Here is a 25,006-nt window from a genome sequence, read left to right as displayed (position 1 = left end):
AATGTGTATTTTCTGCTGTAGTTAGCAAGTACTTCTCTGCTAGGTGGTTGTCATCAGTGCTTTAAACTGGTATTTGCCCATTGGAAATTATTTTAGACTACAGTAAACACCTTTCTTCCTCTTCAAGCCAGTAGAAATTCTGTGGTAAGCAAGTATCTCTTGATTGATATTTCTTTAAAACATGAGTCATCCCCTTTTCAGTAATGATTTAGATTCTGTCTTTTTATTTCTGAAACACTGAGTTCTTTGGTATTTGTTACCCCTCATTTAGGGCTATATAATATCTATGTGAGCTCAGTGTTGCATGTTAAAGGTCTCTTTCACATTTGTGTTCCAAATGCCTTAAAGTACCAAGATGTTCTGGTTTAATAATTATTTGAGGAGTTCTATCAACTTTTTTCTCTTCTGCCTCTCCAAATAAATTTGAGGCTATGTTCCCAGTGGCCTGCAAGTTCTGCATTTGTATAGCTTGATACTGCAACAGCAAGATCATTCTTGATGTCATGAAGCTTTCTTGATATAAAGTATTTAAATATTTACCAAACCAACCAAGTAAGCCAACAGTTAAAACAGATTTTAAAGTGCTCCAGTACTTCAGACAAAATGCTTCATTTTGTGAAGCATTTTATGAAGTTCATGTGAGGTTTGGGATACAAAGTATGAGAAGCATGTAACTATGCAGCAGAAAGTATTAATGCAAATAGTCATAAATACTTGTAGAGGGCATAAATGGAAAGAGCTACATTAAACATTGTGTCCTTTGCTAGTTTATTAGTACAGTCCCCAGAGTTTTGTCAAGATTGACTTGAAATGCATTACACCAAAGCATTCAAGACATTAAGGTCTTTCACTTGACTGTAGGACAATATCTTCTAGCTGTGACTGCTCATTGCTCTGAGCAGTGCTTCTTTTACAGTGTTCATAAACTGTATTCACAGTAGCATGTGAATATTCTTAGCACTTAATCTTGGAACTTTATGGAAAACCAAACTGATCATGATGGTGAAATGATCATTATAGTCTGAAATTTTCACGCAACTCTTAAGATAAAAATACCCTTTTTAGCAGCCAAATCTCTTAAAAATTATCGAAATTACAGTCCTCCTGAGTACTGTGAAAAAGCTGAATTTTTGCATGCTTTGATTTACACTGCTTTGATGAAGCTTTGATCTTGTCAAAGGTGCTTAGTTACATGGAACTGTCTTTCATCGGGTGTGAAAAATGCTGACTTTTTGGGGGGTTTTAGAATCACAGACTAATTAGGAACCCATGACTTATCCTGTGACCAGTTACGATCAAGAGATTACACCTCCAAAGCCTTTAATAAAGTCTACGTTTTTCTTGTGTATCAAAACAGACACTCGTTCAGACTTCCCACTTGTATCATATGCATCATTTTTTGGTGACCTTGTATGTTTAGAAAAAAGTCTTAAGAGTTGTAAGAGTCAAAGCAGCCTTTGATTTAAGGCACAGGAAGTATGCTTGGCACAGATTGAATGCTCAGTAAATAAGGGACTTTTCCCATGGCTATCATGAAAGATGTAATTTTTGTAATAGCGTTGCTTCTTCTTTGAGATTCCTTTGGGATTCTAGCGAGACTCATGGCTGTCAGCAGCTCACTATGAACAATGTTGTCACCCCAGAGAAACTTGTACATGCTCACCAGTGAGTATGGGAGCACCTAAGACTTGGGCAGGCTCCAAGGGATGATTTTGAGAGCCTTTGGCATGCAATACACCAACTAATTGGTGGTTACATGTCTTCTGAAGGTATGAGCTTTAATTTGTTTGCTAACAGACAGGAAGGAAATGGAAAGCATTGCCTTTTGTTGCTCAGATTTTAGCTGTAAGTAATGATGCCTAAGGATTTGTTTTTTCTTGTAGCATTTTATGTATAATTGTTTACAAAGTGCCATCTGCACAATGTCAGGGAGAAAAAATTCTTGGGTATTTTAGTTTAAAAGAATGCTCATTTGATTGAAATTCCCTATGATTGGGTTTGGTTTTTTTTTTCAAAGGAGAGAAAATGCAGCTGTTTGGAAAGTAGTGTTTGGGATTAGCAATCTTGATCACCCATCAGTCTTCATGCAGACCCGACTAGTGAAGACCATCATCCTCCATCCACGCTACAACAGAGCAGTGGTAGACTATGATATCAGCATTGTGGAACTAGATGAGGACATCAACGAGACAAGCTATGTAAGACCTGTCTGTTTGCCCAGCAAGGACCAACTGGTTCGGCCAGATACCTACTGCTACATCACAGGCTGGGGACACATGGGCAACAAAAGTAAGAAAGATGAATATTTCTGGGACTCTTGGAAAAACATGTTAACCTTCTACTGAGTTAATCAAATACGCAATCCCATTAGGAAGCTTTACCCATTTATACTATTACTGGGCCTTATCAAATACTAGGGAACTGTAACTACTCATGAAGGGATCTAGCTGTGACTAGAGCCTAGCTTTTTCAAATCAGCAGCCTGAAGTTATGCTCTTTAATCCTTACTTAGACAAGTGGATTGATTTTAAAACACACTGAGGCTCTAGAAACTCCTATCAAGAAAGTCACCTGAATTGGTTATTTTACTGGTTTAGGTTGTATTCAGAACTGTACTGAGAAGGTATCAGATATTCAGGAGGGGGGAGGACGTTCTCAGTTCAGTGAAAGTGGAAGGCACTGGAAACACTGGCATACAGACTGAATGAACATCTTGAATCGACAGGCATAATCACAAGTGCTGGTTTTGTCTCTCCAAACAGAACATGAGTGTGTTTTCTTGTTCTGTGCCCACTGCAATCCTCGGGTCCCATGACAAGAACAGCTTAGTTATCACAGAATCACAGAATGGTTTGGGTTGGAAAGGACCTTAAAGATCATCTAGTTCCAACCCCCCTGCGAAGGGCAGGGACATGTTCCCCTAGACCAGGTTGCTCATTTAGACAAAATGGTTCTGCATGCATCATGTATAAATGATCCTGGATGGAGCACTATTAATGCTCTAGCTATTATGTTTCTCTCTTCACCACCTTCACCTTCTAGCAGTTCTACCCATCTAAAATTAGATGGCTACACAGCATTTAGTACTTCATGCCCAAAGTGGAACAATTTTCCTTACAATTTGAGCTTTGTCAGCTGTTTACACCAGGAAGAAGTCCTTTATTGTCTCCTGAATGCCCTAAAATAATACCAATAACCTTTGAATTCTGATGTACTAAGTCAAATTTACCCAAACATAACTCAAATATCTCAAAGAGCCACCGTAACTAAGTACTTGTGTGTTTGTGTGGGTATAGTTAGAATAGAATCATAGAATAGTAAGGGTTGGAAAGGACCTAAAAGATCATCTAGTTCCAACCCCTCTGCCATGGGCAGGGACACCTTGCCCTAAACCACGTGGTCCAAGGCTCTGTCCAACCTGGCCTTGAACACCGCCAGGGATGGAGCATCCACAACCTCCCTGGGCAACCCATTCCAGTGCTTCACCACCCTCACTGTAAAGAACTTCTTCCTTATATCTAATCTAAACTTCCCCTGTTTAAGTTTGAAGCCATTACCCCTTGTCCTACCACTACAGTCCCTAAGGAAGAGTCCCTCCCCAGCATCCTTGTAGACCCCCTTCAGATACTGGAAGGCTGCTATGAGGTCTCCACGCAGCCTTCTCTTCTCCAGGCTGAACAGCCCCAACTCTCTCAGCCTGTCTTCATACGGGAAGTGCTCCAGCCCCCTTATCATCCTCGTGGCCCTCCTCTGGACTCGCTCCAACAGCTCCATGTCCTTTTTATGTTGAGGACACCAGAACTGTACGCAGTACTCCAAGTGAGGTCTCACAAGAGCAGAGTAGAGGGGCAGGATCACCTCCTTCGACCTGCTGGTCACGCTTCTTTTGATGCAGCCCAGGATATGGTTGGCTTTCTGGGCTGCAAGCGCACCCTGCTGGCTCATGTTAAGCTTCTCGTCAATCAACACCCCCAAGTCCTTTTCTGCAGGGCTGCTCTGAATCTCTTCTCTGCCCAACCTGTAGCAGTGCCTGGGATTGCCCTGACCCAGGTGTAGGACCTTACACTTGGCTTGGTTAAACTTCATAACGTTGGCATCGGCCCACCTCACAAGCATGTCAAGGTCCCTCTGGATGGCATCCCTTCCTTCCAGTGTATCAACCGAACCACACAGCTTGGTGTCATCAGCAAACTTTCTGAGGGCGCACTCCATCCCACTGTCCATGTCATCGACAAAGATGTTGAACAGGACCGGTCCCAACACCGATCCCTGAGGGACACCACTCGTTACAGGTTTCCAACTGGACATCGAGCCATTTACCACAACTCTTTGCGTGCGGCCATCGAGCCAGTTTTTTATCCACCGAGTGGTCCCTCTATCAAATTGATGTCTCTCCAATTGAGAGACAAGGACGTTGTGCGGGACAGTGCCGAACGCTTTGCACAAGTCCAGGTAGATGACGTCAACTGCTCTGCCCCTGTCCATCAGTTCTGTGGCTCCATCATAGAAGGCCACCAAATTGGTCAGGCAGGATTTCCCCTTAGTGAAGCCACGTTGGCTGTCACCAACCACCTCGTTGTTTTTCATGTGCCTTAGGATGTTTTCCAGGAGAAACTGTTCCAAGATTTTGCCAGGCACAGAGGTGAGACTGACTGGTCTGTAGTTCCCCGGGTCTTCCACCTTCCCTTTCTTGAAAATGGGGGTTATATTACCCTTCTTCCAGTCATCGGGAACTTCACCTGACTGCCAGGATTTTTCGAATATGATGGACAGTGGTTTAGCAACTTCATTCGCCAGCTCCTTCAGGACCCGTGGATGGATTTCATCAGGTCCCATGGACTTGTGCACGTTAAGGTTCTTAAGATGGTCTCGAACCTGATCCTCTCCTACAGTGGGCCTAAGGTCTTCATTTTCACACTCCCTGCATTTGCTTTCCAAGACTTTCATGGTGTGGTCAGAGCATTTGCTGGTGAAGATGGAGGCAAAGAAGTCATTAAGAACCTCAGCCTTCTCCAAATCCATGGTAGCCAGTTCTCCTGATAGCTTCCGGAGAGGCCCCACATTGTCCCTAGCCTGTCTTTTATTTGCTACGTATCTATAGAATCCTTTCCTGTTATCTTTTACATCCCTTGCCAAATTTAATTCTAGCTGGGCCTTAGCTTTCCTAACCTGGTCCCTAGCTTCCCGGGCAATGCTCCTATATTCTTCCCAGGCCGCCTGTCCTCGCTTCCACCTTCTATAAGCTTCTTTTTCCCCCTCTAAGTTTCCTCAGCAGCTCCTTGTCCATCCATGGAGGTCTCCTGGCCCTCCTGCTGCACTTTCTTCTAGTCGGGATGCAACACTCTTGAGCACGTAGCAGGTGATCCTTGAATATCGACCAGCAGTCTTGGGCCCCCCTGCCCTCTAGGACTATATCCCATGAAACCTTACTAAGGAGGTTCCTGAAGAGTCCAAAGTCTGCTTTCTTGAAGTCCAGGGCAGTGAGCTTGCTGCATGCTCTTCTCACTGTCCTGAGGATCTCAAACTCAACCATCTATCTCGTGATCACTACAGCCAAGGCTGCCCTGGAGCATCACATTTCCAACCAGTCCCTCCCTGTTGGTGAGCACGAGGTCAAGCATGGCACCTGTCCTCGTCGGCTCCTCTATTGCTTTAAAGAGGAAGTTGTCTTCCACACAATTAAGGAACCTCCTGGATTGCTTGTGCTGGGCCGTACCGTCCCTCCAACAGATGTCAGGATGGTTGAAGTCCCCCATGAGGACAAGGGCCTGCGAGTGTGAGGCTGCTCCTATCTGTCTGTAGAGCGCTTCATCCACAGAGCCCTCTTGATCAGGCGGCCTGTAACAGATCCCCACCGTAATGTCCCCCATTGCTGTTTTCCCTTTGATCCTGACCCACAAACACTCTGTTACCTCATCACCCATCCCCAGACAGAGTTCCATACTCTTTAGCCTATCACTGACATAGATAGCAACGCCCCCTCCCCATCTGCCTGGCCTGTCTTTTCTAAACAGCCTGTAACCTTCCATTCCGACACTCCAGTCATAGGAGCCATCCCACCATGTTTCTGTGATACCAATGACATCATATTCCCATAGCCTTGCACACATCTCTAATTCCTCTTGCTTGTTCCCCATACTACGGGCATTTGTATAGAGGCACCTTAGCCGAGCTCCAAATGCAGCCGACTCAATGGCTGGGGTAGCTGGAACATCTCTACATCGCTCCAAGCACTTATTACAGGTGCTGGCAACTGACCAGGAATGTTGGGATGGATCAATGCTCCCCTCCCCCAACACATCTAGTTTAAAGCTTTCTTGACCAGCCTGGCAAGCCTCCTACCAAAACAGCTCTTCCCCTTTGTCAGACCAGCTCCACCAGCCTCCAGTAATCTGGCCTCCCAAATGGAGCCCCATGTTCTAAATAGCCAAACCCCTGACTATGGCACCACCATTCTAACCATTTATTAACCTGCGAAACGCGCCTAGCGCCTAGCGTTTTTTAAGGTCCTCCCCTTTGTCCTGGAGAATCGATGAAAAAACTATCTGAGCTCCAGAGCCCCTAACCACCTCTCCCAGGGCTCTGTAGTCCTTCTTAATGTTCTCCAGGCTACTGCTATCTATACCTCTAGCATCCACATGGACCACTAGAAGGGGGTAACAGTCAGCAGGACTTACTAGAGCAGGCAGCCTCTCAGCAACATCCCTGATCCGAGCCCCCGGCAGGCAACACACCTCCCTCGAGACTGGATCAGGCCGGCAGATGGGTGCCTCTGTGCCTTTCAAAGTAGAGTCCCCTACTACTATGACCCTCCACTTTTTCCTGGAGGCACCAGTAGTGATCCTCTTTACTGGTGCATCAGCAGGATGCTCATTAGGTGTGGTGGGTGCTTTCTCATTAGCCCCCTGCAGAACTGCGAAGCGGTTCTGGGTGGGGACATCAGATTTAGGAGGAAGCCCCTTGTCATTAATTGTCCTCTTCCACCTTTTTTTGTTAGTTTTTCTCGTGACTAATTCCCAGCTTCCTGGGTTGCTGCCCTCCTTCTTTCCTATGTGAGCAATGCTGGACGTTTGCGGCCCCTGCACAGTTTGGGCCTGGAGCAAGCAGCCCAGCTTCCACTCAGCTTCCCTGGCATCTTTTAGCTCACCAACAGCCTCCCGCAGCTCAGCCACCTGCTGCAGGAGGACCTCCACCAGGGCGCACCGAGTGCAGCCCTGTCCATTGTGCACCCTCGCCTCAAGAGACCAGTCGAGGCACTTTCTACACTCCGAGGTCTGCGCCGCAGCCTCCCCTCTCATCGGCTCTGTCTGGGTGCCTACGCTGGCCACCGCCGGGGCAGAGCTCCCAGAGCCGGCCCTGGTCCTGAGGCGAGTGCTCACCATCCCGCTCGCCCTGCCTGCGCCAACTGCCGCGCCACGCCCTGACTGACGTGCCACGCCCTGTTTGCCCGCCCTGTTCGCCGCGCTCCCTGGGATGGGTTTTTACCCGCTGGGGGCTGGTGCCGTCACTCCTGGCACCGCCCCCTGTGAGTCAGCTGCTCGCGTCAGCTGAGCTGCCGGCTCCTGGGCAAGTCCTGTCGAGAGCTTGAGGCTCCCTCGGTCGCTCTTGCCGCTCCGAACTGAGGCTCCTGGACGCTGTGCTTCCCCCCGCTCCGGTGTTAAAGGCGTCCTCTCTGGAGATACTCACCTCGGCAATTATAAAATAATATCAATAAAATAATAATATAATAATTATAAAATAATATCAATAACCTTTGAATTCTGATGTACTAAGTCAAATTTACCCAAACATAACTCAAATATCTCAAAGAGCCACCGTAACTAAGTACTTGTCTGTTTGCGTGGGTATTGTTTAATGCTTAATTCTGTTTTCCAGTGCCTTTCAAGCTTCAAGAAGGAGAGGTTCGCGTCATTTCCTTAGAACAATGCCAGTCATACTTTGACACAAAAACCATCACCAGCAGGATGCTGTGTGCTGGCTACGAGTCTGGCACTGTGGACTCTTGCATGGTAGGAGAAACTTGAAGCCAAAAAATTGCTTTTAGAAATCAAAGTACTGTGATGTTTACTAGGTACAGCATATGTTAGCTACTACAGGAATGACAACCACCTATTAACAGATTTTAACCCAACTTTCATTATTATTGGTGTAGTAGTCAACTTCGATTTATGATAATGAAATGCTGCTTGAAGACTCTTGAAGGTTTATCTGTGTTCCTTAACTATTATACTAATATTTTATTTTATTTTTATTTTATTTTAATGAGGTAAAAATTACTTTTGCAGGTAATTTTTTGTACAAATAGAACAGGGAATAAATACCGGTATCTCTGTGTGCTGCTGGTAACACATAAGTCATAGAACCATAGAATAATTAGGGTTGGAAAGGACCTTAAGATCATCTAGTTCCAACTCCCCTGCTATAGGCAGGGATGCCTCACATTAGACCATATTGCCCAAAACTCTGTCCAGCAGAGCAGCCAGTTTTTTCAGCTGAGGTACTTACTAAAGGCAAATCGCTGTAGGAACTGAGACAGCTTTAACCATGACTGCTGGCCACGTGTAGCCTCTGTAGACTTTATTTTTCTTTCACGTTGCAGGGTGACAGCGGAGGACCACTTGTGTGTGAGCAACCTGCAGGGCGCTGGACTTTGTTTGGTTTAACATCTTGGGGCTCTGTCTGCTTTTCCAAAGTTTTGGGACCTGGAGTTTACAGTAATGTGTCACATTTTATTGAGTGGATTGAAAGACAAATATACATCCACACCTTTCTGCTAAACTAACTCCAGATGGTAGGAATTGTGCTGACAGACAAAAGAAAAACAGGAATCAGCACTTCAACACTGAAGATTTTGCAGTCTAGAAACTCATGAAACAGAGTTTCAAGCTCTATCTATTCTTGTTGTGGAACTGTGGGATACGCAGTGTATGTTAATGGTAAACCCTCTGCTGGTGAATATACTCTGGGGTAGAATTAATAATCCTTTTGACTTCTCTTTTAACTGTGTTGTGGTGCTATTCCAAACACAGTAAAAGGCTTAAGAGAAAAGAATCAGCCACTTTCTGCCTTTCAGCTATCCAAACTAATCAGTAGCACAGACTAGAAAAATCTTTTTAAATAACGTATTTTAATACTATTACAGTAGTAGCATATGCATTTTCACTCACTTGTCATGATGAATGAACTCTGTGCATTCAGATGGAACACTTATCCACAAGGGCCACACCGGGCATGGCCACACCACATGCTGGAGGGTGTGGAAGAGGTTGACAAGTTTGTGCATCCATGTGGCACAGGCACATCAAGGTACACATGCCAGTCTCCACAGATGCGTAGCTATGTTTTCCTGGTGTGCCTGAGCTAAGGCATTCTGTCCCTCAGGGCAGCTAACGTGCACAGGCGTAACCCTGCACCATCCTGATGCACAGCTGCTGTTCCCAGAGCCAGCCCGGACATCTGTGTGGGGCAACGGAGGGACCAGTATGCCAACAGACCTGTAACTACTGCTTGAGGCACCTGAGACCACAGCTCAGCTCTTCAGACTCTTTGGACAGTTTCTATCACTTAATTTTCTGAAGCTTCCAATGCCTTGACATGTCCAGGAACCACCCATGTCTTGACAGCACGACACCCATTAGCACATTTGTCAGACCTGTGCCCTCCTGGTTTTTCCTCCATTTTGTATCGTGTGTTCAGCCTATAAGGCAGGCATTGGCCATCTCCAGCCCTTTAAAAACATAACAGAGTTGGCAATGCCCCTACAATGGTTTCCCCTCCCACAGTAAGCTAGTTTGAACACTTGGTTCAATATGGGGAATGCAGCTTTAAATGCAGCAAAAGATGCAGCGTGAGCAGTACCCCAGGTACTGGGAAACCAGGTATTTTTTGATAGGTCTCTTCTAGTATCTTGCATTGAAAGTTTTTGCTTAGCAAGACTAAACAATTGGAAGAAAAGGGCAGAAAGAAATCTGAATGACAGAAGACTTGGATTGCAGCTTCTGGTCAAATGAATATTAGAAATACATTAAACAAAGTACATCAGCTCACATGCTTGGCAGCCAGTAACGGAGCACTCTGCGGTAGTGTGCCTTGACTCCAAGAGAGTCTGGTTCAAAAACGTTTTAATGGAGCTTGGCGCCTCTTCATAGTGCTAGTGAGGAAGTGTGTCTTACCCTCTGCTGTAGGTGCTGTCCTGCACAGTGCTCAGTTTTTGGGAGACCAGAGCAGGAGGAGTCAGGACCCTGAGGATTACAGGATGAATTCCACCGGGAGCAACACGTTTAAAATCTGTGTTTTCAGTGCTGTGCCCGGCCCCCTGTGAATCCTGGCTAAGGCATGTAACCACCCTCTCTGCTACCTCTGGTACACCCCCATGACAACATGGTGGGAACTTGTCAATACCGTGACTGACGTATGTGGAAACACGCATTAAAAGAGCTCAGTAACAGGCATTTCAGGTACTATTAATCATGTTACAACTAAGCGACACAGATCTATCTTCTCCTTTAACATGCTTAAATGTTAGACATACTAGACAGTATTAATAGTCAATAATTATGTTATGGATTCTGAACCTCTGTTTAAGTGACTATTGTATCACTGTTTCATGCTCAGAAAGAAAACCCTTCTAGGCTTAGCTAGGTTTGGGTTTGGGTCTTTTTTTAATACATAAAGGATTTTGTTTTTACTATGACATACAAATGCTCTTCTTCCCCAGCTGTAAATGAGAGAAGGAAGCTATGACCATGTTTTTCCAATGCAAGTAGATTACAGATGAAACAGGTTATTGATGCCCTTGCCTCAAGGGTATGGAAGCTGTAGCTCTCAGTCCCCACTTTAGCTTTCCTCTGGGGCAGGACCTCTGCAGCTGTAGGGCAGCATAGATCAAAGTCCCAGAGCCAGTTACCGAGAGATAGCAGAGGAGGTGCGCAGAGGCTGTCAGAGCCAGCCCGCCCATCCATCCGTCTGATGTGTCTGGTGACAGGTTTCAGCAGGGTCTGTTTTCCAGGAAACAAAGAGGTGCTTCTGTGAAATGGACAGCCCAGCCTGGCAGCTCTCCACCAGATGATGTGGTTAGCAGCTTCTAATTCTGTAAAGCACTGAATACATCTCATCATTTCACATAGACATGAGTGCTACCAAATGATAATGTGTAATTACACATTTTTATTGACTGGGTTTGGCCTGCCACCAGTTTCCAAGCAGTCCCTCCCAGGAAATGAGGGAGAGTCCTGCTTACACCTATGGTCCAGCCCCCTCCTGTAAGGGATCAGTCTGAAGACCCATCCCAAATGGCTTTAGGAGGGAGCAGTTGGGTCTTGTCCTTCCCCACAACTGTCTCTGACACAACATTCCATGTAAAGAAGAAATTTGTAATTTTATAAATGTATTTTTATACTGCTTTTTTTATGTGTGCACACAAAATAGGCAAACATAGCCCTCCTGCTGTACCCAGCCCTTTCTTGTGTGCTGACTTGACGGCTATCATCACAACTATGCTGTTTCTCTTTTAAGTGTAGCCTCACTCTAAGGTAACAATTGTTGGCTTTACTTCTACCACAGCAATGTCACACAGTCAAGCAGATGTGGTTTTTTTCTAGCTGTACTAATAAAAATCTACAGTAATTTTCCAAAAACCTTCTCTGTTGAAAGTGTGTTTTAATCTCAAGAGAGAGACTCAACAACCATATGGAGGTGTGAAGTTAGTGACAACTTTAGCAATAGTGCCTAAAAATAGTCTTTAAAAGTTATTTGTATGCCCTTATCTAGCTTTTTTAAGAAGCCCTTGCAGCCCTATTGGCACTGCAACTTGTGGAGATTCTGGCACTACCACCACTATACCACTTCTAGTTTCTTCTGCATGTATGCTTCTAATACAAAACATTACCAAGAACACTGCTGCCAACAACTACTCTGGACTGAAAAATCTAACATAAAACTAAAGCTGCAGTCAAATTTCTCTGAACACATTTTGTTCTATGGCTTTCCTCAGGAATATAATTAGTTTGAAATAACCATCTCCTTTTAACTGGGATCCAGCATTTCCAGGGCACATGCTGAAATCAAAATACTAGGCATGTAGAAACTTAAAATAGTTAAAATTTGCCTTTTCACTGCAGTCAACAGTAAGCTATCCAGGACCAGGAGGGTAAGAGTAACATAACCAGAATCAGCCAGGAACAAAGAATACAAAACCCGTACTGAAATTCAGCTATGAGAACATTCTTAACACCTTCACAGTCAGAACTTGGCCACTGGTCTCTGCAGAGAGCAGGGCTGGGCTGGCCTGTGGCAGGGCCAGGACCAGCAGGAGCAGTGGCTGTTCCACACTGGCTGGTCCTCAGCTCCGTGCTCGGCCCTTGGGGCTGAGGGGAAAAACATAGTTTGGGTTAAACATTCAGCTCCATGTTCACCTCAGGTACAGACCAAAGCTCACTGTGCTGCAAAAACACACTTGCTCTATAAAGGTGGTGGCTTCCCACCACCTGCAAATGGTGTGGCTGCTGTGAAAAAAAAGATAGTAAAAAATCATTCTGTAAATCAAATACTGCACATCAAAAAATGAGTCAAAGCTGCTCTAGGTGTAGCTACAAAGTTTGGCAGAGTTGAAGGTGGTTGTTTTGGTTTGTTTTAAGCTGAAAATCAAAAGTGTAAATGCTTTACTTTCACGTCTGGAAGGCACCTGTGAGATGATCTTAAAAAGCCTGTTTTCAAAATGGAAAAGTCAGGTCATGCTGTACTGAAGTGCAGAAGCCAGCAGGAGAGCCTGATGTCTTCAGTGCTAAAAAGAAATAAAGGAAACAACATTCAGCTGCTGAGAAGCAAAGGAAGAGTGATCTGCCTGCACCCTTCATTTGGCACTTTGGATATGGTCAGTTAACATTGTGAAGCTTTTATTAAAGACTCACTACCCTCATCTCCCCTTCAGTGAAAAACAGCAAGTGAACACAGCAGACAGCCCTAAGAGATTTCTGCTGTTTGTCCACACACGAAAAAAAACCCTGGAAAAAAAGATTGGGCTTTACACAACAGATAATGTCAGCACTTAGACTGCTTGTCAAAGTCCTCTAAAAGAACACAGCCTATAGCAGACAATTTTAAGCAACACACAACATCAGTGAAACAACACACACAGAAAAAATAGAGAATGTGTGCATGCTACCTTGTACCACTTCAAGTGGTACCACAGTACTTACTTACAATATCTCAGCACAGAAGAACTTTTAAAAGGACCTGAAGTTTCAAGGCAACCCGCAGTGTCTGGCACGTTTGACACCCAGATGAAATCGTCCTTCATCAATTCCAGAACCCATCCCAAAAGCTCCACAACGTCAAGCAGTGAGCAGGGGGGTGACTAGGCTTGTAGAAACCACAGAATACCAATCCAAGTGTCTTAAAGGCATCATGCAGCCAGCCCCATGTCCAACAGGTGACTGCCACTCATGTTTCTTGGGGCAGGTATTTTGATGCTATGGCTTACAGTCACAGAGGATTCTGGAAGATGGTACTTGCAATGCTTACAGCTTTTGTGGGACACGCATGCAACCTCCTGAGGCTAAACGATCAGCTACCTGCCAAATCCACTGGTAGGTTCTGCTCCTGCAGCAGAACCAGTCACAGGCCAGTGTTGTCCCCCAAACTCCTTTTTACAGTGACAGGAGGGGGAGATGTGGAGCCCCACACTCCCTCAGCTCACTGCAAGTCCCAGAGCTCATCCTTGAGAGCTCAGTGTACCTCAGTCACAGACTTGTAGAACCATAGAACAAAATAACCTGTTCTCTGTGGCCACAGGTGAAGGAAGCCCATAGATTTAAGGCACAGAAGAAACATGCAGGTGAGGCAACAAAAACAAAACCAGTATTTGACTTTGAGGGCAGGAGAGCACTGGCCTGGCGTGCTTCTCTGGAGCTCTTTACAACAGCAGAACATCTGCTGGGAACAGTAACGGTAGAGCTGAGCCTGTGTGGGGCTGTGGAGCAGAGCAGATGACTTCACTGAGTCTGTGTCTGCACGATTCTGCCCTTGTACCATCTAATCTCCCTGCACAACCTGCTGGCCGTTTTGCATCTTCCTCTTGGACACCTCACAAGTCCCCGTGGCTTGCAGAGGAAGCCAAGATGTTTCACTCAGGACACCTGGAGCCCACTCCTGGCATGGTGCCCCCACAGCAAGAAGGAGGCTATAGACAAACATCTGAAAATCATAACTGCAGATCGACATGCTCCACACGATCTCTTAGGATTTGAATATCTGCCATCACTTCAAAGGTCCCCACTAACCTTCTGCTACATGTTACAAAAAATATTTTGTCATGTTGAACCAAATTAAATAAAAAAAAAATATATATCTGCAGAAATGGCTGTCATCACTGGCTCCTTTCACTGTTTTTCTTCTACAAGCTAAACAAAAGGGTATTTTTCTGTTCACTAACTCTAGGGATGGAGTGAGCCCTAATTACACTCTACCTTTTGAAAACAGAACCATTTTCAACTTTCGGTAACATGTGGTGACCTTCATTTGAATGAACTTAGCATGCCCCCAGTATCTGCCCTGTATAGCAGCAGCTGTCTCAGACCTCACAGCGTTTGTTTAAATTCTTTCAGAGATCTTAAAAGATGTGGAATATGTAACGTTGATCATTGAGATGGAAAGCTCATGGTTCAACTAAAAAGCAGAGCCCTTGCCCCAAACATAGTGCCTAAAAATAAACACACAAATCTTGGCAGTTTAAAACCAAAAAGTTTTAAAATGAAACACAACCCAAAAATGGGCTCAGTACTAAGAATTCATTAGCAGCTATAGTTTGAGGAAACTGTTTATTTCAACAGGTGCTAGTAGATATAAACAATTTCCTAAGTTCCTCCATAAATTTGCCATGTAACTTTTTAGGGAGGGAGTAATAAGGAGGCAATATGTTAGTCTGGAATCCAGACTCCACATGCACCTCAGCCAGCTCTTGTGCAGTGTGCAGAGCAGTGGGAACCAGTAAGGGCAGGACATCTCCAAAAGAGATGAACAACAGAGCTCAAATTGGGGACATGTAATGGGTTGTACCTTCTTCCTAACAGCCTCTAGAGATACTTCAGCTGTGTATTATAAAAGCCTGGAGGAATGTAAAAACACCTGAGAGTGAAAAAGAGTAATGTCTTCAGCTAGAAGCTGCTATTTCTAGAAGACCTGAAAGCAGACTGGAGCTACCCACTGCTGGCAGACAATTGAGCAGTGTGGGCATGAGGCAGAGTTTAGAGGAAAGTCAGGCAACCAGCATCTGAGCTGGATGAGGCGGAAAAGAAGTCTAGTCAGTGGCAAATGACATGAAACTGCACAGGGAGGTAAAAGGAGGGATGCAGCAGGAGTATGAACTGCTACGGACAACAAAAGGCCACACTAGGATTTGGGTTTTTTTGTGGAAGAGGAAGGTGAGGGAGGCGCATGACACATATGCCTCATCTGGGCTGCTCTTCTGATGGTTAAAATCATGTTTGGGCAGCACTGAGATGGCCTGTACAATAGCCTGGAGAACAAACTGGACCTCAATGGTTAAAACGATTTCTGTATACACATACTGCAGGAGACTTTCAACAAGCCAACCGGTAACTCTACATCCCAGCCCTTCTGTTTACATCATACATACATAAAGCGGTGAGTCCCAGGAATGCTAGGATTGCAGGCTAGCAGTGTAAGGAAGCAGGCTGGCCTACCTGCAAATCCGTGTAACATCCTGTCCGTAACACCACGAGGTATTGTGTAATGTTGCATACAAGAAATAAGCAGTATGCAAAGTCTATTGAGTGAAAAAATATAAAAAGCAACCCAGCCACTTAGATCTTCAACATCTTAATAAATTATAGAAAATCTTCATAAACAAAAAAGCTTTTAAGGAAATGTGTGCATCATCTACTTTGGCTGAAGAAAACAAAACCACAATGTAGCATAAATCAGCAGTTATTACTCTTGGGTTTTAAAACAGTTAGCATTTGAACTTTGTAAAATACACTGAAGCATCTTCTTCACACAAAAGAATTCAAACCTGCTTTATGCTACAGAAATGGCACTGCTGCCCCCTTCAGAAGCACACACAGAGACTTTGGCACATGAGTTACTACCACCAAATGAGTCTGAATTAATTTCTTTTGATGAATTCAGAAATTCCGGCTTTTCAGAGTTCAAGCCATTTGTGTTCCCGGACTCATCCTGATGTCTGATAAGAAGGAGGTGTCCTCTACTAACCCATCTCTTGAACAGGCCTGTAAAGGTGTTTTAGATGTTGGCAAAACACTGGCAATGCTTTCTTCCTCTGATGCAGAACCTGTGGCTGAGCTGGAAGACCCAGAAGTAGCCTGGAACTCCACTCTACAGTTTACAACGCAGTCATCTCTCCATCTCTTAATTGCTTCCCTCTGCTCCTCTGGGGTCAGTCTGTCAAGGTGCTTGGCTCTCAACACCGGAGATGGAAACAATGTTCCTTGGAGAACTCTCAGCAAATATCTACAAAATAAACACAGTTTCGAATAAACTGTTTAGAAGCACACTCCAAACAGTTTCCAGCAACACTAAAGAAAACCAAACACTGTTCAAGCAACTATGAGGCTGCAGCAGCCTCTGGAACAGTTTTAGCAGGTGCTGTTTTGTGAACATAAAGTATGAGGCCAGAAACTGCACCAGAACACATTTGAAAAGCGGCATGTTTATAGACAGGTACTGATCTCAGGTGCTTCCATTGTTCTGTCCTGAACACTGTTCTTCTACAGACCAGTTACTGCAGCACTGTGCACGTGCAACTTCAGTGAAGGGCTGGGGTCCCAACTACGCTGGAAGTGTAGCTTTCTGCATACAGTGTCAGGCCCCAGGAAAAAAGGCACCAAATTCATGCTTCCAATATAGCACTAATAGCCCTGGGAAGAGTAGGCAAAGCATCATTCTAGAATTCTTATCTTTTGCAGGAGCCAAAGGAATCACCAGAAGCAAGAATGAACATGAAGGTGAAAGCCTAAGAAACAAAAAGTACCACATGCAGTAAGAGAAATATGGAGTACCAATGATGTTCCAGAATTAAACTCTAGGAATACTTCATATTAGAACTGACTTAGTTGATTGGGCAAAGGTTTTAATCACAGATTTTTGCAGTGAATTTTCAGTCAAGAGGGTGTCCAACATCTGTCTCTTTGTAGGAGAACTGCTGCTTAAACTCCAGTGAAAGCTCCTATCTCACTTCCCCAGTCTAGAAGATGTAGGGCACCCGGTAGTGTCACAGTTCCCACCAAGTGGGGAGGGATACCCTTACAAAGGGTTTTATCAGAAATAAGCAAGGAAAAACATGTATGTGTGAAAGCAGTGGCTCCATACTTCTACTTTAAATCGCTGAAGTAGAAAAGCTGGAGTTAGCCACAACAGCTATAAGTCTTCTGAGGTGTTGGCACAGGGAGAGTACAAATTACTCAGAGAGTTTCACTGGTAAGTCTGAATACTTTGGATATAATTAACCACGAAAAACACCATCTTCTTCAAAATCGAACACCTACCTGTACATTGGAAGCAGCCACCAAGCTGAAGGCTTTCTCCTACCTAAGCTCTCTACACCCTTACCATAAGGTCCTAGGACAGCATTTACCTATTTGCCTTGTAAGGGAGATGTGTGTGAAAGAAAAGGCTCTACGGTCACCACCTGACATGGTCTGTCCTTCTACTGAACTGAAGCGTGAAGCAAAGCTATCTGCCATGATCTCCCCTGAGTGCGGCAAAACCCTGGCTGACATGCTTAAGACACGGAGCAGGACATTTTCAAAGGGGACTCAAATATTTGGTGGCTACTGCAGGCACCTACAGCCACAGCTCTGCCAGCTTTCCTGCCAGTGGCACTGACAACACATGCAGCCTGTACTGCAGCACTTGATCCAGAAAGTGTGCTCAGACTGTGCCTAACGATATAAAATGATGTCAAGTGAGGAGGAAACTGCAGTTATTCTCCCCAACAGTTCTCTCAGTATCTGTCTGTGCAACTCAGTTTCAAATCCCATTCTTTCTGAAATTATGAGAGGAACAGAAACAGGCATAACACAGAAGAATGAATAAATCAGCACTGGAGGCACTCTGCTAATAGGCTGCAGACTTGAGTTCATGTTCATGAAGTGAAAGGAAGATGGCTGCGAAACAGAGCGACTAAACAGAGCTAGACCAAGAGTTTGATGAAGTCTCTCTCACTGGTTTTCCTACACTCTGTTGTTTGCTGTTGTCTCGCTTGGGTGTCTCCCTGCTCAGTGTGCTGGTGTCTGGGACCTCCACCCAGTGCTCCTACCTTTGTAACTCAGAGTTACAACTTCAGTGAGGCAAAACACTTAAGCATTAGGCACAATAAAAGCACAATCCAGGACCCCTTGTGAATCTAGGCAGCATCTTTCCACCCCACAAAGAAGCCTGTACATGCATTCTTTGTTGTAAATATCCTTACATATATTCATGACATGAATTTCAAACAATATAGTTTCACAAATAAACACAGACTAAGCACAGTACTTCTATGTATAGTAGATGGTCAACTTTGATCACTAATTTAATTGATTTGTATATAAACTATATAATTTATACATTTGGGGACTGTAGTGATAGGACAAGGGGTAATGGGTTTACACTTAAATAGTTCAGGTTAGATATAAGGAAGAAGTTCTTTACTGTGAGGGTGGTGAGGCACTGGAATGGGTTGCCCAAAGAAGTGATAAATGCTCCATCCCTGGCAGTGTTCAAGGCCAGGTTGGACAGAGCCTTGAGCAACATGGTCTAGCGTGACGCGCCCCTGCCCATGGCAGAGGGGTTGGAACCAGATGATCTTAAGGTCCTTTCCAACCCTAAACCATTCCATGATTCTATAACTCTGTGGTTAGAGATTCCTGCTTTTTTCCTCCAAACACAATCTTTAATATAATATAAATAATCTAATATAAATCACAAGAATTTTTTATTTACTGAAATTTACTTTCAGAACATGTCACCTAAAGAGGTAGCCTCATATGGCTTGGTCAAGTTATGAAATTTTCTTCATTTTGGGGGTGAGGAGGAAGACCTCTAGCCAGAGAGATTTATAGCATCACTGACTCAAAGAAAACTAATTTTGTTAACGGCAATCTGCAATTATAAAACAGAAACGCACCTTGGTAGCAGAGCAACACAAGTAGTCAAGAGGCAAACTAAGTAAAATACTGGGTCTGTCATATGCTTTTCCATGATCCAGTAAGGATTTGATGATGGACTGTGAGTTTTGCAGGTTGCCCCAAAGGCCAGAGTGAAGACAAAGTAAAACAGGATGCTGCCAACTATAACTACTGTATGTATCCAAGTCTGCAATTCAGAAAAGGAAAGAAATTAGATTTAAACTGCAAACAGGAAGACCTGTAACGTATGTTAGTATGTACCCATGCATACATGAACAAGCACACATTCTTCCTCCAAGGATACTGCTTAATGTAAGAGAGAATAGATCTGTTCAGGTAATATTCCTAATTTTATTCAAAACAGTCCAGGAAGAATGGAGCCTTCTTCCTACAGCATATCTGTGACCCAGCCATTTAAGTTTTTTTAATTCTATTAGATACATAGCTTTTGATTCTTTTGGGAAAGACATTTTTTGTGCCATCTGCCTTAGATGACAACCTCATCCACCGGCAGCAGAGAAAGCCTTCTCCAGCAAACGGAGGTGAGAGCTTCACATGACGCCATCCTTCTATATCTTGCTTGAGACACTGATTAGTTCTACGTTTGAGTTTTCTGTAATTTTATACCTAAACTGCTATAATAGTTCCTATGGAACCAACACTGTCATTGGTCTGACAACTTGCCAATATTCAAAAATGCCAAATAAAACTCATTTAAGTACTGGTTTTCTATTCTATTTCTAGTGGATACACTCATGCTACCCAAATAGTCTCAATAAAGACATTTTATCACTGCTGCCATGCTCCCAAAAGAACAATGGAAAGACTGAATCCAAACTTGAAATTTCATCCATTCTGAAACAATCCTAAAATATATATATATTAAAAAAAGCCCTACAGAGAGAGAAAAAATAAAACCCATTAATCTATATCCTAAATATTAATGGACTGTAAATATTATGGTATTTTCTTTAAAATTATGCAAAAAAGCCAAGTATTACCCTTGTTAGGGCTGTAAATTTAGCCAAGCTAAGGTAGATGCTTCAGCTTGCACAGACTTAATTAAAAACTGGAATAGCATTTCTGTAGTGTATCGGTTCTCTAGTTCTTCTACCAAAACACACCTTTGACTTGTTTATCCTGGCTACAGAGCAGATCAGTTCAAAGCATTCAGTATTAACAGTTCACACTGAGATGCAAGCTTTGGGAACTAATGAAGGCTCAGCAGACCACTGGCTGCTTTTACCATTTGCAAAACTGACACCTCCAAAATCACTGTACCCTAACAAGGCAGGATCCTTTCACTATTTACAGATAATTCTGAGGCCAAATTTTGTTAATTTTAGTCATATGAGTAATTCTATTGGCTCCAATGGCAGATGCATTAGGAGAGCTCACATGGTCACATATATGCAATGTTTGGTTTAGGTTTTGGCACTTCTATAGTTATTCTGCTTTGTATATGAAGCTCTTTCTTCTGCTTAGTTTTAATGAAAGCTGTATGCACATTCTCTGTTAGGAATATACTCTTTTGGAAACAAAGTACTCACCACAGATTTGCATTCAATGAGAAGGTGAAACAGTATTATGAAGAGCGCTGCTGTGTTTATAGGGTTTCCAAAAGAAAAAATGTCTATGTCTGAGCCATAGTAAGTCTGTAAAGGAAGACAGTGGTCAGCATAATACATTCTTTACATATAGTCCTAATACATAAAGTGGCATGAATACTTTCAATACCACACAATCATAGAATGGTTTGGGTTGGAAAAGACCTTAAGGATCATCTAGTTCCAACCCCCCTGACATGGGCAGGGACACCTCCCACTATACCAGGTTGCTCAAAGCCCTGTCCAACCTGGCCTTGGACACTTCTAGGGATGGAGTAGGCACAGCTGCTCTGGGCAACCTGTGCCAGTGTCTCACCACTCTCACAAGGAAGAATTTTTTCCTAATGTCTAACTTAAATCTCCCCTTTGTCAGCAGTTCAGCTCAGTTCCAATGATGATCCTGTTAGTACACAGTTATATATGAAGAAGTAAAATCAAACACTTAGTTTTATTCTCTAATTTGTCTGGGGTTTTAGTATGTCAAAATGGATAAATGTGTTTCATATCCAACACTTACAAAGTAAGGCACAAAAAAGCAAACAATACTTTGGTAAAAAGCATCCAGCAAGGTTATCCAGAATGTTGAAGGCAAGTAAGCCTGTAAGAAAAACAGATAATGGCAAATAAACAAATTGAACAAACTGCTGCATCCTTAATTAGCATTAATTTGGATCTGGGGAAAGATTATCTTCAGAAGTAATTCCAGCTAGTTTCTCAGTGAAGAGGAATCTTCTGTGTTATGGCAATAAGAATAAAGATCTCACTCCACACAAGTAGCTAACTGTTAGTATTTAAATCAACAGCCAGATCCAGAAGCTGATCTTAGAGCTGTTTCTGCCAGAACAGACCTACCACAGCCTTTACCTGAGTACTAAGGCAGGTAGGACAGGGTACACTGAATTACCCTAGCAGCTTACTATCATTGAACACCAAATCCCACTTTCTTCTATCTTTACCCCTTTTTCAGTACACGTGCTTCTGCCTCTTAATTTGTGCTGGCTTACTCCTCTGTACAGATTGGACTCCTCTGAGCTAACCTGACTCACTGGAATGTGAGAAACCAATTCGCTTTTCTGCTGGAATAACACATTGCTGTTTTGGTGAGCTAAAGCCTCGGAGATCTGATGGGACAATCAAGCTGGCACAAGGAATGTAGTTTAACTATGTGGGTGAAAACAGGGAATGGGAAGAAAAGAAGGGAGAAGAGGAGAAAGAACGAGCCTTCCTCACTTAGTGGCAGCAAACTGCTATGACAGCTCAACTGCTTATAAAACCACCGTTGCATCTGCCCTGGCTCAGATAAATCCCATTCCTTCAGGACCCAAATTGACACACATAGGTGAGCAGCCTAGTCACCCAGGACTTCCTCTTCAATTAGCGGAGAGAGATGGGCTTCTCCAAAAAGCAATTCAGCTCTTTCAAGAACTGAACTGCTCTCTGGAGGTGGTGTGGGAAACTTACCTTATTTGCCTGTCAGGGAAGTGCTTTAAAGTACTGAACACAAATCCAAGTTACTGTCCATTTTTATAGCTTGTACAGATCTGTGCACTTGTGATATCATGGTGCAATATTGTGATACTACATCTTTTAAAGCATTTCTGTCTTCTATACTGCACTTGATTTTCTATATTGCACTTAATAAAAGCAATTATTTTACTGTGCTTCCATGCAAGAAGTGATATGATATACTACTTAACAAGTCCAACCACAGAGCAAGGCAATGATGGACAAAACAGAAAAACTCTGATAAAAGTTAAGGGAAAAAAAAGGGGGGGGGGAACTTGTATAATGCAGTAATTGTGATTATGCTACCTCAAAACCTTCAGCTTAGCCCACTGTACATATCCCGAAGACAAAACCAAAGGGCCAAATCCTGAGGCCTTGTAACCTTTACTTAGTCAAAACCTTCTCTGATTGATTGACAAAGCACAGATTTGCTTCAGCTGCTCTACAGGGACTCAGATTTGTACCAGAAGACTACTTAGTTTAGCAAAAATATCATAAACCAAGCAACATAAACCACTTAAGGATATGCAAAACGAAGTGTAAAGGTCCACAAACAAACAGAACAAATTGGCCCCTCACCGTATATCTTTTTCTCCCTTCTAAACCAGATCTAGACTTTTGTCAGATTATACAGATGAAACTGCATGTCATAGCTCATTTTTTTAGTAGCATTTGTTAGACTAGTACAGAACAGCACAGCACATTTCACTTGGAAGAGCCCTACAACTGCCTGACCACTTCAGAAATGACCAACTTAAGGCATGTTATTAAGGGCATTGTCCAAATGCCTCTTAAATACTAACAGGCCTGGGACATCGACCACCCCTCTAGAAAGCCTGTTTCTGTGTTTGAGCACTCCCTCTGTAAAGAAATGCTTCCTAATGACAAGTCTGTCACTGAAAAGCTATGATTGTAAAGTAAATGGTGAGTTTTAGGTGACTCATACGCTCAAGTGTTTCCTCTCTCTGCGTTACCATTATTTATTCTGTCTCAGGCTCAGTATGCCACTGCTTTCAATTGTTATAATAAAAATACGATTTTAATTAAGATTTTGTTGCAGTTTAACCCCAGCTGGCAACTAAGCCCCACACAGCCGCTTGCTCATTCCCCCCCCAGTGGGATGAGGAGGGAATCAGAAGAACAAAAGTGAGAAAACTCCTGAGTCGAGATAAAGACAGTTTTAATAGGGAAAGCAAAGGCCACACGTGAGCAAAGCACCCCAAGGAATTCATTCACCACTTCCCGTGGGCAGGCAGGTGTTCAGCCATCTCCAGCAAATCAGGGCTGCATCATGAGTAACAGTTACTTTGGAGGACAAACACCATCACTCTGAGTGTGTGTGTGTGTCCTTTCCTTCCTCCCCCAGCTTTACATGCTGAGCATGATGCTATATGATAAGGGATATCCCTGTGGTCAGTGGGGGTCAGCTGCCTCGGCTATGTCCCCCCTCCCAACTTCTTGTGCACCCCCAGCCTCATTACTGTGGCAGGTGGGACCTTTAAACAACAGTGAAAAAAGATGGATCTAGTGCCCTTATCTTTGAAAGTAAGCCCAGATGCTCAGAAGAAATGCATTTTCAGGAAGAATGTTGACAGCTGAGACAGTGATTTAATTGAACAAGCTGGTAACCATGTTTATCTAGTACAATGCTCCCCCTAAAGTCCTTAATTTCTCTTATCATCAAATATTTGATAAGATTAGGTGTATATGGCTGACAAAAGCCTACAAAAACTTTTGAAAAAACAGGTTTTGTTTTATTTGCACAAGCCTGGATGCTTTTCTAATGGAGAAAGTGGTTTTAAACTTCATGTTTGCCTGATGTGAACCATGAAGGAAAGACAGACAGAAATGGCTCAGATGCTGACTATTCCAATTTGCTTCAGACCAAGCATTCTTTAACCTACCACAGATTTCTGGCTCATCATGTACAGTTGTGGGAGCTGCAGAAGTACCTCTGCAGACACATCTTTGTCCAAGACACCATAAATGATAGGCGGCACCGACGTAAAAAGGAGATTGAAAAGAATCAAGATCCAGTAGTCAGTCATTGATGTGCCTGAAAACCCACAGAAGAACTGGTACCAGAACAGGAGGTTCACATAGGCCTGGAAAGTCAAAGATGGCATGATAAAATGTTACCCATAGACAAGGGGTTTAAAAGCCAGGAAGAAAACAGGCAGATCCTTTCCACAGTACTCTGTGGAAACAGAATTATAAATGCTGTGGAGTTCATGCCAATCCTACACTTCAAGATTATATTTGACTAGACATTTCAAACTTGTCACAGCTTTACGTTTCAAACTTGCACATGAGTTGTTTAAATAGTCACGCTACCACTACATTAGTAATGCCCATTACCCGCTGTTTAATCAGATAACTTGAGTAGGAAATTCAATCCAAGGAATAACTGTCTCTGGTCTCTGCAGACACAAATTGGAAAATGAAATTGTTTGATGCTTTTTGAAACTGTTCACAATAGAAAAATAAAAAAGAATATAAAGCCCCACTAAACCCTTCAGTGGTCTCACATATGCAAAATGTGATTTCCCTGGGATGGGACTACTACGTACCACATTCTTGTAGAAGAAGTAAAGCACCATGTTGGTAAGTCTGGTGTAACACCAGTGACCATGGACAAGCAGCAGCTTCCTGAGGTGTCTGAACTGAGAGACTGCAAAGTCACTTGCCATCACAGCCTGCAATGCACATAAAGGAAAGGATATATCATTTCCAAGATGTTAAAGATAA

The 25,006-nt window shown here is 43.5% G+C and overlaps 2 protein-coding genes across 17 annotated transcripts in view; one reads left to right on the top strand and one right to left on the bottom strand.

The window, feature by feature from the left end:
* Window positions 1–9,818, top strand: part of CORIN (corin, serine peptidase) — a 137,390-nt gene extending 127,572 nt beyond the window's left edge. For 3 of the 5 annotated variants that reach the window (XM_030491437.1, XM_030491438.1, XM_030491441.1), the window contains 3 exons: window positions 2,018–2,289; window positions 7,876–8,009; window positions 8,600–9,818. In XM_030491437.1, coding sequence (XP_030347297.1) covers window positions 2,018–2,289; window positions 7,876–8,009; window positions 8,600–8,782 — 589 coding nt within the window. In that variant the 3' untranslated portion in view covers window positions 8,783–9,818. Of the gene's footprint in view, window positions 1–43; window positions 79–2,017; window positions 2,290–7,875; window positions 8,010–8,599 lie in introns of those variants that run through there. The other 2 variants (XM_030491439.1, XM_030491440.1) reach the window with 2 other exon arrangements.
* Window positions 9,109–25,006, bottom strand: part of ATP10D (ATPase phospholipid transporting 10D (putative)) — a 55,777-nt gene continuing 39,879 nt past the window's right edge. For 9 of the 12 annotated variants that reach the window (XM_030491433.1, XM_030491427.1, XM_030491428.1 and 6 more), the window contains 6 exons: window positions 24,829–24,954; window positions 24,163–24,363; window positions 21,270–21,350; window positions 20,696–20,800; window positions 19,145–19,332; window positions 15,788–16,488 (listed from right to left, as the gene is read on the bottom strand). In XM_030491433.1, the coding sequence (XP_030347293.1) occupies window positions 16,167–16,488; window positions 19,145–19,332; window positions 20,696–20,800; window positions 21,270–21,350; window positions 24,163–24,363; window positions 24,829–24,954 (1,023 nt within the window). In that variant the 3' untranslated portion in view covers window positions 15,788–16,166. Of the gene's footprint in view, window positions 16,489–19,144; window positions 19,333–20,695; window positions 20,801–21,269; window positions 21,351–24,162; window positions 24,364–24,828; window positions 24,955–25,006 lie in introns of all 12 variants that reach the window. The other 3 variants (XM_030491424.1, XR_003992162.1, XM_030491429.1) reach the window with 3 other exon arrangements.

This window comes from Strigops habroptila, chromosome 7 (genome assembly GCF_004027225.2).
Source record: "Strigops habroptila isolate Jane chromosome 7, bStrHab1.2.pri, whole genome shotgun sequence".
Classification (NCBI taxonomy): domain Eukaryota; kingdom Metazoa; phylum Chordata; class Aves; order Psittaciformes; family Psittacidae; genus Strigops; species Strigops habroptila.
This window is presented reverse-complemented; position numbering and strand designations above follow the sequence as displayed.